The 12,500-nt window shown below is 44.9% G+C and overlaps 1 protein-coding gene across 6 annotated transcripts in view; it reads left to right on the forward strand.

The window, feature by feature from the left end:
* esrrga (estrogen-related receptor gamma a) overlaps nt 1-12,500 on the forward strand; it is a 205,803-nt gene that overhangs the window by 138,261 nt on the left and 55,042 nt on the right. For 4 of the 6 annotated variants that reach the window (XM_084059566.1, XM_084059565.1, XM_084059561.1 and 1 more), the window contains one exon: nt 8,095-8,223. In XM_084059566.1, coding sequence (XP_083915692.1) covers nt 8,095-8,223 — 129 coding nt within the window. The remainder of the gene's footprint in view (nt 1-8,094; nt 8,224-12,500) is intronic. The other 2 variants (XM_084059562.1, XM_084059564.1) reach the window with 1 other exon arrangement.

The raw sequence follows: 12,500 nt of genomic DNA on the forward strand, positions 1-12,500 counted from the left end.
ACACACACACACACACACACACACACACACACACACACACACACACACACACACACACACACACACACACACACACACAGACAGTATGTGTTAATACTGTGGTTATTCAGTGTAATGCACCAACCTCATGGAGACTAATGATACCTGGCATTCATCCTCAAGCTCTTCATCAGCAGCCACCAGACAGAGGGTTTTAGCTGCTAATGCTCTATAGGCAGCATGTAAGATATAAGCCTGTATGCTAGGTGATAACCTAGGGGGCAGACACAGGTCAGAGGTCGGGTCTTAAGGGTCAGTAGCTCACGCCATGGGAGCTAGAGGAAAGAAGGGATAGAGCTGTAATCCAGATGATGAAAAGCGTTCAGGGAATTATCCGCCATAATCAGGGGTGCACATAACTGGTGCGCAGGTGCGCATGCGCACCCAAAATAAAAAATGCGCACCACATCAGGCGACGCGAGGCGCTTTTGCGCACCAACAGCTGGGACAGGAATTTCCAAGCTTTTATTTTTTAGCAAAACTAAAAAATAAAAGCCTGGAGATCGAGGCTAGGAATTTACTTCCTGAAGCCACACACACAATCACTCTAAAGCACCCGTCGGCCCCATGTACAGCCATTAGGCGGAGGGGTAGAGATATGACTCGCGTCGCCTCGCATCGCCTCGCATTGCCTGGCTGCGTGCACGCAGCCAGCAGCGGCTGTTAGAGGCACTCGTCACCGATGATGAACGCACCGTAATGGTGCAAAATATGCCGTGAACGTCCCAATCTGGCGGATAAAATCAGCGCAGCAGCACAGGGCACCAAACTTGGAGGCTTTATATAACAGCATGAGAAAAAAAAAACGCCGACAATCGGCGGAATTTAGAAGCAGAGCGTCCTTTTTTTCTCGTCCCCCCCCCCCCCCCCCCCCCCCCCCCCCGTTGACAAAACGGGACGGGCGCCATGCGCACCAAGTCACATGTCCAGGTGCTCTTCTGCGTACCAGACCTAAAAAGTTATGTGCACCCCTGGCCATAATCTTTGCTTTGTGGTTTGTCCCTGACCAGGAGATTCACAGGTATTCACAATGAGAGCATCTCTTTAACTGCTTCTAGCAAATACTATTACCTTGATGAACTCTCTGCTCTCTCGTGCTTATATCGAGGGTTTGATTTGTTAAAAAGAAAAAAAGAAGAGAAAAAAAAGGCCAACAGTATACTTCTTTGTATAGACTAATTTGAAACGTGAGTTCAAAGCAAATAATGTTGACACAATTTGTCAACTTTGCCCAAAAAAGGGAAGCCAGGGTTAATGTTAATTTTATTAAATAGTTAAATTGTGATATTATCAAAGAAAAATGTCAAACATAGCAGACAGTCTACATTTCCCAAATAGAAATGCATGTATTTAATTCAGTCTAACCAGAAAACCAGGAATAAAACATTTGGGGGGGAGGGGGGGGGGGGGTATCAAAAGCAGAGGCATGGATTGCCCTCTTCACTCGAACACTCGAACCCTGACTGTGTCCAACATCAGCCTGCCAACAACACCTTAAATCCGCCAGTCAGTACGTGGGCCATTCAGTGGAGCAGCAGGCAAACCAAACTATCCAGACATCCAGACTGCTGCTGTACATTGTCTGTCATCAAGTCACTCCAACATTCACTATGTCACCAAGAAAGTCAATCAGTCACTCACGATAGTCACCCCACTGAACAGTCAGCCACACAGCTATCCTTTGGTCCAACTGTCAATGTACCCGACCGACCACCCACCCACCCACCCATCCATCCATCCATCCATCCACCCACCCATCCATCCATCCATCCATCCATCCATCCAGGGACGTGCACAGATAGACTCTAGGTTGTGCTAGAGCACCTGCCCTTTGCCCTCTTGACTAGAAGTGCCCTTTTGAAAAAAAAACGTTTTTTTTCCAGTTTACAGCAGGGGTCTTAAACAGGGGGTCCGGGACCCCTAGGGGTTCCTCAGAGGTACTACAGGGGGTCCGCCAATTCTTTATGTGATATGATTTTTCTTTTTACCATAACCACTCGAAACCTAGCATCCCTTTTCTGAGGAGAACTTTAGCCAAAAATAGCAGATCTACAAGCCCACAACGCCTCTCGCTGCGAGGCGTTGTGGGCTTGTAGATCGGCTATTTTTGGCAAAGAGGTATAGGTGTAGAGGGAAAAAAGAGCAGACCAAGTAAACAAAAAACAGTATAATTTACTTGAGCACCTGCCCCTCAAAATGTCTGTGCACGCCACTGCATCCATCCATCCATCCATCCACCCATCCACCCACTAACCTGTCTGTTGTTTCCCTGCTAAGCAGCTTTCTCCATAAAACCCAGTCAGAAGATGTACATCACTGTCCAAATATGACTTTTATGTATTATGAGAGGGGATTATGGCATGGCTCAATCTTTTTTAAGAAAGAGATTGGAACACATAGATGAAGACATACACATCATTCTGTGTGTAGGCTAAAGCCCTCATCAATCCGGCATGTGTTCAGAATAGTTTCATTTAGCACTTGGCCAATTCTCTCCACCATAATACGTTTGATTTCATTAAGAGGTCACACAGGTGAGGCTGAAGTTCCAGATTAAATACCAGAGTTCAGAGTTCAGTTCAACCTGGAGACAGGTCACCGTGTTCACACAACGCATCCTAATTCATCCGACTCCAGCACGACCTTCAATATGACCTTGGTTGTAGGACTGTACTCTGTATACCCCTCTCTCTTACTCAATCTCCCCCACCTCCTACTCAATATCTCTCTGTCTATTGGTTAAATATCGTTGAAAGACAAAGAGCTTCCTCAGAGCAACATGCCATTTGTAATGGTCTCTCTTTTAGAAGGTGTGATATAGGGAGGTTATTATCTATTTCAGCTGTAATGAAATCTGGAGTGTATCAAGACTAATAATATTAATACAATTATATTATATAATATGAATAATACTGTGCTACAGGAATTTAGCTAAAAGATGAATGCCCCACATGTAAAACACACGAGACAAAAAGACAAATGTCAGATGACATTCAATATCATGTAAAATGTAAACTGTAATATCTCTGTAATCGATAGTGCAAAGTAGCTTAATGGTCACAAGAATTCAAGATGGGTGCATCTCCGATCGCCATAATCGAGGATAGATTTTAAGATAAGCATTTGTGAAACCCAGTGTTTTAGTGTGTGTGCCTGGCTCTGTGCTGGTGGGTGCTGTTGTTGTTTATGGTTAGACTGCACAGACCTGGTTTCACTGGAACAAATGGGTCATGACATTATCTCTGGCCTGTGTGTGTGTGTGTGTGTGTGTGTGTGTGTGTGTGTGTGTGTGTGTGTGTGTGTGTGTGTGTGTGTGTGTGTGTGTGTGTGTGTGTGTGTGTGTGTGTGTGTGTGTGTGTGTGTGTGTGTGTGTGTGTGTGTGTGTGTGTCTTGGCCGGCATGCTGGTCCAGCCTCGGATGGGCAGCAGTAGACATATTGGTATGTTTCAACCCATTAGCCAATAAAACCGCAGGTAATCACCAAAAAAAACACCTCCAGCTGGGCAGGGAGAGGAGAGGAGAGGAGAGGAGAGGAGAGGAGAGGGGGATGAATATGCAGAGATGAGTAGAAATGGGCAGACCAACAACCTCAATGGACAATAAGTGAAGGTGGAGGGAAAGCGAGGGAGGAAAAGAGGGGGGTGGGCGGGTTGGACACAGGGACGTAGGAAGGAATTAGTGTGTGTGTGTGTGTGTGTGTGTGTGTGTGTGTGTGTGTGTGTGTGTGTGTGTGTGTGTGTGTGTGTGTGTGTGTCAGCATGGAGGAAGTGACTCTGGCAGCTGCTGTTGCCGTGGCGTCAGTCCAGCAACACCTGACAACCTGCATCTATCACTCCCTTATTGGGAGAGAGGGATGAGGAGAGGAGGGGGGAAGGAGGGGAAGAGAGGAGGAGAGGAAGGAGAGATGAGTGGGGGTATGAGGGAAAGGGAGGATCCAACAGAGAGAAGAGATGGAGAGAAATAGAGAAAAGCGGTAAAGGGAATGAAAGAATGTTAAAAGTGTTGAAATGTAGGAAGGTTAAGAATAAAGAGACAATAAACCGACAATAGAATCATGTTTGAAAATGTCAATGTCAAAATATCAAACTCAACATTTGTACAATGGGAATATGAAATAATTTAGAAATGTATGATGTAAGAATATTTTTCTACTTTGTCCTGGATCTTCTGTTAGATGGATATCTACCCCCCCACCCCCCCAAAAAAACATCAACTGTTAAATGACCTTCAATGCTCAATATGACCTTCATATCCCACCTCTCCCTCATACGAAAGAGACTAGGAGAGGACCATATAGATTGCAAATCAATGCACGCATGGGTGCAAAATGTGCACCACACACACACTCATACTGTTTTCGCACACTGTCCACACCATAGTGGACAATTTTCATGCAGCAGGTGGACACACGCACCCATCTTACAAAGGAGATTGGAGGGGATTTGAAACCCCTGATATATCCCCCTTTCTCTGACACACACACACACACACACACACAGACACGCACGCACGCACGCACGCACGCACGCACGCACGCACGCACGCACGCACACACACACACACACACACACACACACACACACACACACACACACACACACACACACACACACACACACACACACACACAGAAGTTGCATGGGCATATGTTAGACTTTCATAGGCCATTCTGAGGTAAGCTCAACACCCCCCCCAGAAGACAGCAATGCTTAAACTACTGATTTTGCTAGATAGTAAATGTGTTGCTTTTGAAGCTTTTGTTGTTGCATGAGGTGATCGAACCGAGGACCAGCATGTCCTTGGGTGTCCATTCCCAATGTTGTTTCATTTCATTATCACATAGCTACTCACAGTCTTATTTATAATTCAAAAAAGACGAGGAGTATTTGATCAACACTTTAAAGGTGCTGAAGTGATTTATTTTATTTAAAATACGTGTTAGCTCTATATTGTGATAGTAATCATTGCTATAGAGGTTTTTTTCAGGGGTCTCCCCATCTCTCCAGCTCTTTAGTAAACAGAAAGACAATTTTCAGGTCAGAATACCAATTTTATCCAACCATGAGAGAGAACTCATACAGGATATGGGATAAACAAGTGAAATTGAAAGTGATGAAACAAAAGAATTGGAGCTGGAATACTATTAAATTGAACCTTATAAATGGGTTCTTTCTTCTGGGCGGATGGAATTGGCGTCTCACTTGAAAATTGGTGTCTCACTCTGTTTACTAAAAAGCTGGAGAGATGATCTCCCACTTTGTAGGTGAAGTCGCTTTGTAAGTGAAGTCGGTGAAGAGCGCCTAAAGTTATTTGCCCTGGCTGAGGGGAATGGTTAAAAGACTGAAAAGCTGATATCAGCCCATGGGCTGATAACTGTCTCAGCCCTTGGGCTGATAAATAATATTACCAGTTATAGGGCTCATTATATGTATAACAATTGACCAATCAGCTAAGCTACCTTGCCACCACACGGTGCACGATGAACTGGCACTGTGAGCGACTTCATGCTTAGCCTTAATGCTAGCCAGTTATTTCTGACCCACTACGAAATGCTAGCCGGCATGCTAGCCTGTGTAGCCCTGACGACTGTTATTGTTTAGCATGGTTAGCCGTACTGCTGCTGTACACAGCCTAACTGCCTCACTTAATTACTGTTTCTAATGGTTTCTGTGTTAGTATTAGCATGTGAACTAACTGGTCCCATTACTAATGGACGTCAAGCTAAGTGATCCCCAGAAGAACCTTTACGCTAACTACCAAGGCCCATTAACGACCATCTTGTTTTCCATTAAGTACTAGTGCATTTATCCTGTCCCTCACTAGCTACAGTAGCCTCCTTAACACACCAGTAATGAGAAAACATCCCTCCACAGCACCAGTCAATACTAATCACTCCTTAACTCCTCTTTAACTGGGAGATGTACTGGTGACCTGGGGCACTTCATACTGGAATATAGAGGGGATATGGGATGAGGAAAAATAGGAGTCTTGGGAAACATATTGACTTGCAGGGAAATTAGAGTTGACTCGTTTAATCTGTTCTGTGCTGTGCCTCCACACAGCGTTATTATTACCACTACATTGCATTTCTTTCTTTTACAATGCAAATGCAGGAAAGACGGGAGGAGAAAGGGTGGGGTGAAGGATGTAAAACATACTGTAGAAGAAAGACAGATGGTGAGAAATAATGGATAAACAAGGATAAAAGAGAGGGATGGGAAAAGAAGGTTGTGTGTAAACAGCAGCAGGTTGGAGCTCACGGTATGGTGAGGGTGTTGTCGGTGTTCAGTTAATAGCCTTAGCTAAGAGATTTACACTTACAGTAGTTGTGCATTACTGTATTAGTGTGTATTTGACCTGGTCACGCAAACCTGTTATGTGAACACACTCTCTCTTTCACACGCACGCACGCACGCACTGACGCATGCACACACGCACACAGACAGACAGTGAGATTATAAGGCAAATGAGGCCTTTATTTGTCACGGTTCCTTTTATTAAGGTTAGGGATGGTTATTTTGGTTAAGGTTAAATACTGTTCCTTTGGTTAAGGTTAAGCCATTCAATCCGGGAAAGCATCTGTGTCACTTAAGGTTTCTTTGGCTATTCAAAAATAGCAGATCTACAAGCTCATAGCACTATGAGCTTGCAAATCTGCTATTTTTGAAAAACAATTGCGAAAATGTGTGTGTAAATATATATATATATATATATATATATATATATATATATATATATATATATACATTTTTAACTCAAATCTTTGCTTCTGGGGGTACCTGGAACAAAATATTTTCAGATGGGGTCCGCGGACAAATACATTTTTTTTTTCTTTTTTTTTTTCTTACAATTTTGGGGGTCCTTGACATGAAAAAAGTTTGAGAACCACTGATATTATAGCAACATATTTTTTTTTTCAAAAAAAACTGTTACTGATTTAGAAGACATTTGTAGAATCTCCAGAAGCAAAGATTTGAGTTTAAAATGTTTTAAAAAATATATATGTTCAAAGATTTGCATAAAAATGTTCACGTTTTTTCAAAAGAAATAGCAGATCTTCAAGCTCGTAGCTATGAGCTTCAGCTCAAAGTATTAATTATGGTTATAGCTAAAACATCTGAAATGACACAGCATGCGTTCCTGGATTGAATGGGTTAAATACCGTTCCTTTGGTTAAGGTTAAGGTGGGACTCTTGCTTAGGGTAAGCCAGGCTTAGTTCAATGTCAGAACTGCTGCTTTTAGTTGTGACTGACCGCTTCAAGTCCACTGGTAAAATTATTGCTGTATTTCTGGCTTTGAATCAGCATAAAATCAACTTTGCGGTGAAACGTTACCTGCAGATGTAAAATGTTAATGTTGGAAATCTGTTGATGCATTTTGATTTAGACAAAATAATGAATTGTGACAGCTTGGCGTGAGACCAGGTTAATAATTCTATCTGTCTATATTCATTCACTGGTTCTCAACCTTTTCTGGATCAAGGCCCACTTGAAAATCTTTGAGTCTCCTACCGGAGACTGATGACGGCCACCGGTCATCAAATTATTGGCTTAGGAATGCGACAAAAACTAAAAAATGTCCATGAATTCAAGTCTCCATGGGGTGTGTAATCGATAGAAAAAGTAATTTTGGAGGTGAACTATCCCTTTAAGTTCTTATTTATTTGCTTTATTTGGTTTATTTGGTTTTATTTGGTTTAACCATTTAAACCCCAGCATCTGTATTGTGGGGAAAGCTGTATTGTAGGGATAGCAGATCGACGATTTTCAGCAAAAGCTTTCCCCAGAATATCAGAAAACAGAAAAGACACTAGTATTGAGCCCTGAGGGACTCTGGTTACCCATATGGGGCTTAAGTTGTTAATATTAACGTTATATTATCATTAAATTCGCCAGTGGGCCCCAGCCCCACAGGTTGAGAATGGCTGGGTTAGTCCATCTCTCGGTCTCCATTCAGGTAACATTGAGAACGTCTGTCTGTGTGTGTGTCTGTCTCTGTTTCTATGTGAAATGAAACCCTGTGTGTGTGTGTGTGTCCTACATGTCTCCATACAGGTAACATCGAGTACAGCTGTCCAGCCACCAACGAGTGTGAGATCACTAAGAGAAGACGCAAGTCCTGCCAGGCGTGTCGCTTCATGAAGTGTCTCAACGTCGGCATGATGAGGGAAGGTAAGAACAGAGGTACTACACCTGTCTCTCTCTCTTTCTGTGGTATCATACCTGTCTCTCTCTCTCTCTCTCTCTGTGTGGTATTACACGTCTCTATCTCTCTCTCTGCTATTATCCCTGTCTGTCTCTCTCTCTCTCTCTGCCTGTCTCTACTTCTGTCTGACCTCACTTTAATGTCAATCTACAGTTTATAGCTATTTCTTTCACACTCATTCATTTGCACATTCTCTCTTTCACACACACACACACACACACACACACACACACACACACACACACACACACACACACACACACACACACACACACACACACACACACACACACACACACACACACACACACACACACACACACACACACACATGAACCTGCTGATGCGCTGGTAGAGAAAGAGAAAGGGAAGGGGGCTGGAGGGAGGGAGGGAGAGAGAGAGAGAGATATCATCTGACCCCCCCCCCTGGTTAAATACACTCACTCTTTCATTTTCACACTCCCTCGTTCCCTCTGCCCTTTCATCTCTCTTGTCTCCTGACCTCTGACCTCTCTACTCCCACTCCAGAGAGAGGGGAGGGGGGAGGGGCTGGGGGAGAACGATAGCAGGACTGGGAGGAAGAGGAGGGGTGGGAGAGAAGAGGAAGAGAGGGATTGGAAACAGTGGGAGAGGGGCAGGGGTGGAGGGGTGTGAAATTGATTTATAGCAGCAGAGAAGAGGAAAGACTAGTAGAGAATGAGAGGGAGAGGGAGAACAAGGTAGAAAGTGAAAAGGACAACAAGGAGGGAGAGAAGAGGATAGAAGAGGATAGAAGAGAAGAGAAGAAGAGGATAGAAGAGGATAGAAGAGAAGAAGAGAAGAGAAGAGAAGAGAAGAGGAGGGTCAAGGTTGTAATTGATGGAGTGCTAGCCTGGTCAAAGCTCTGTTAGCCTGCCCACACTTGCCACACCTCCTCTCACCTCCTCTCACCTCCTCATCCCCCCATCCCTCTTCATGTCATTGTACTGTGGCTGTTACGTCATCATGGAAGTCAATAAGACATTATTCTGCCTTTCATCCGTCTCTCCATCTGTTCCTCCTCTCTGTTTGTGTGTAGAACACCACATGCTTCCTGTTGGGTTCTTGTTTTGTCCAAATGCTACATGAATCGAAACAAAATTAAGACAACCTACTGTATAAAGGTAGAGTCAAAAGTCTACGTTCAACGTTTAATTTGACGCAGCGCTGTCCTCTGCAATCAAGCCTCTCACCCATCCAGACACTTCCAACACTTTGTCATTTGCAGCTAAAATGATACTAGGAGATAGTATACTGTATTTTGGTATTTTCTCTCCCTGATCCCTTTCCATTGATAGTTAAACTGGTTGATAAAACTGTAGCTAACAACCAACAGCTGAGCATTGGATGAAACCAGTAACAGTATTTTTGAGTGGGTTTGACCAAAGCATATAAGCTCTATTTTCAGCATGTCATAAATGACCAGTATGATGGCAACAATATGGATGAAGTAGTTGAAGATGCGTCCTTTAATGCAAACAGAGATTCTCAGAGCAATTTTAGTTCACAATCTCTCTCTCTCTCTCTCTCTCTCTCTCTCTCTCTCTCTCTCTCTCTCTCTCTCTCTCTCTCTCTGTTGGACATGGGGTGAAACTCACTCTGACATTCCCTTTCACACTCTGAAAGGTTGACACCCCTGCTACCTTTACACACATGTACACACACACACACACACACACATGCACGCACGCGCGTGCGTGCGCACACACACACACACACACACACACACACACACACACACACACACACACACACACACACACACACACACACACACACACACGCATACAAACACACATACAAACACACACACGTGCACACATGCACATATGCATGCGAGCACGCACGCACATATTCACTTAAACACACAAACTTAAACACACACTAGCTTAACAGGTACCTGTGGGCCCCATCACTGCCACTGACAGTTTGCATTTCACCACACTCCAAACACATTTTCGTCTCTCTCACACACACACACACACACACACACACACACACACACACACACACACACACACACACACACACACACACACACACACACACACACACACACACTTTCCAACAAGCTGCTGTCTTGGCGTTTGGTTTCCCAGTAGGTCTGACATAAGCAGAACCTACATTTCATCTCCTCTTCTGTCTTGTGTGCATGAGAGAGAGAGAGAGAGAGAGAGAGAGTGTCTGTCTGTCTGTCTGTCTGTCTGTCTGTCTGTCTGTCTGTCTGTCTGTCTGTCTGTCTGTCTGTCTGTCTGTGTGGTGTGTGCCCTGCGCACCCCCCTACACTCCATAGCCCACATTGAGCAGTGACAATAATAATACGATAATATAGGCATGTCTACAGTACTGTATATGTCAAAAATGTCATAAATGTAATTCACACAAATTCAGAAAAGAATAGACATACTCCATGGACAAGTATTGCCACGGTTTTGTATGTGTGTGTGTGTGTGTGTGTGTGTGTGTGTGTGTGTGTGTGTGTGTGTGTGTGTGTGTGTGTGTGTGTGTGTGTGTGTGTGTGTGTGTGTGTGTGTGTGTGTGTGTGTGTGTGTGTGTGTGTGTGTGTGTGTTGGTGGTCTCTCCTCAGCAGGGAGACAAATAGGGTCCCCTCTGATCACACACGTGTGATCACACACACACACACAAACATACTCACGCACGCACGCACGCACACGCACACACACCTCTGTCTGTCTGTCTGTCTGTCTGTCTGTCTGTCTGTCTGTCTGTCTGTCTGTCTGTCTGTCTGTCTGTCTGTCTGTCTGTCTGTCTCTCTGTCTGTCTGTCTGTCTCTCTGTCTCTCTCTCTCTCTCTCTCTCCACCCATAAGCCTAGTTCAGACCAAAGATTTTCGACGCAACAAACAGTTGTAATCCCAGTGGGACTCAGACACAGCGGGGTGAAGGGGTATGAATCACCCCAGAGCAGGGCCGCTGATGCCGGCTGATTGGGTCGCGAGAGATTCAACATGTCTAAGCAAGACAAGCAACAAGCCGCAAAGCATTTCTGATCACACAAAACACACACATCTGCCATTGTAACGTTACTAGAGTCTCGGGGGGCTACGCCCCCCTCGACCCCAGCCGCGCACGGGGCTCTAGGGCTGTGAGGGCGCGCTTATTTTGGGGTACCAAAATGGTGGGATAGAACTTTCCAAAAGTAAAAAAAAAATGAAAAAAATGTTTATATTTCTTTTTTACGTACGGGTCCGCGGACCCCCTGGTGGTCCGCGGACCCCCTGGGAGTGTTGGGACCCCCGGGGACCCCCCTGGAACATGGCGGACCCCATCGGTTGTTTTTTTGTTTTTTCATGAAGGTGTTTGCTTGTTTCTGGCACAAATGTGGCAACACTGATATTCAATATGGGGGACCCCCGGGTCCCCTGGGAGTGTCGGGACCCCCGCCAAACATCGCAGACCCTTTTGGACCCCCGCGAAACATCGCATGCAAGAGGTTGCACATGAACTCTGCAGCCGCACTGAGGCGCTCCAACACAAACACTCTGATGCTCCCCTAAATCCATTCCAGGGTTTGAAAATACCCACTTGACAAAGGCGTGACGTGCATCACCGTTCCAATGACCAATAAACTCCACTTCGGGATTTCGCAAAGACCCACAAAAGCGTGCAGTAGTCCACACACACACACACACACACAGCGTGCTGAGAGCTAAAGGGAACTAACCTTGCGTCACCAGTCTTTCCACCTCGGAGGAAATAAAAGGTAACACAATGGTGTACACGAAATGTTGTCCGCCTCGCGGTGTTTGGGTCTCGCTGGGCGGTGGTCAGCGATGACGCTAAGGAACAACATGGCCGACCGTAATGTTGTGAGTTTGTGTTGGCCGCAATTAATTATGCTTCGAGGGGGCAGATGTGTGCTGAGCAGTGAGAAGTGGCCTACAGACTGCGTGAAGTAATTGTGCGCGTTGTGGCTTGTGTTGTTAGTGACATTGATATGTTGTTTTTGTGTTTATTCCGACGCAGTGACACGGGAAAATTATGGGTTTTGGTTTGTGCAATGTATTATAGGATACCAGGCGGCAAGTGTATGAAAATGCTGCAGTTCTCATTAAGGGCCCAGCAACTGGCGCTGATTCCCCTTCTTCGGACGCAAAAAGATATGTCATTCCATTGAAGTCAATGGCAACTTGACCTTGATTATGGTCACATTCATTGTAAAATTGATGATAACGCAGGGTATGCTTTCGGGGCTTGTGATTGGTTCTACTGAGTGAA

The sequence above is a fragment of the Gymnoscopelus microlampas genome (assembly GCF_963454915.1).
Source record: "Gymnoscopelus microlampas genome assembly, chromosome: 1".
Taxonomy (NCBI): Eukaryota; Metazoa; Chordata; class Actinopteri; order Myctophiformes; family Myctophidae; genus Gymnoscopelus; species Gymnoscopelus microlampas.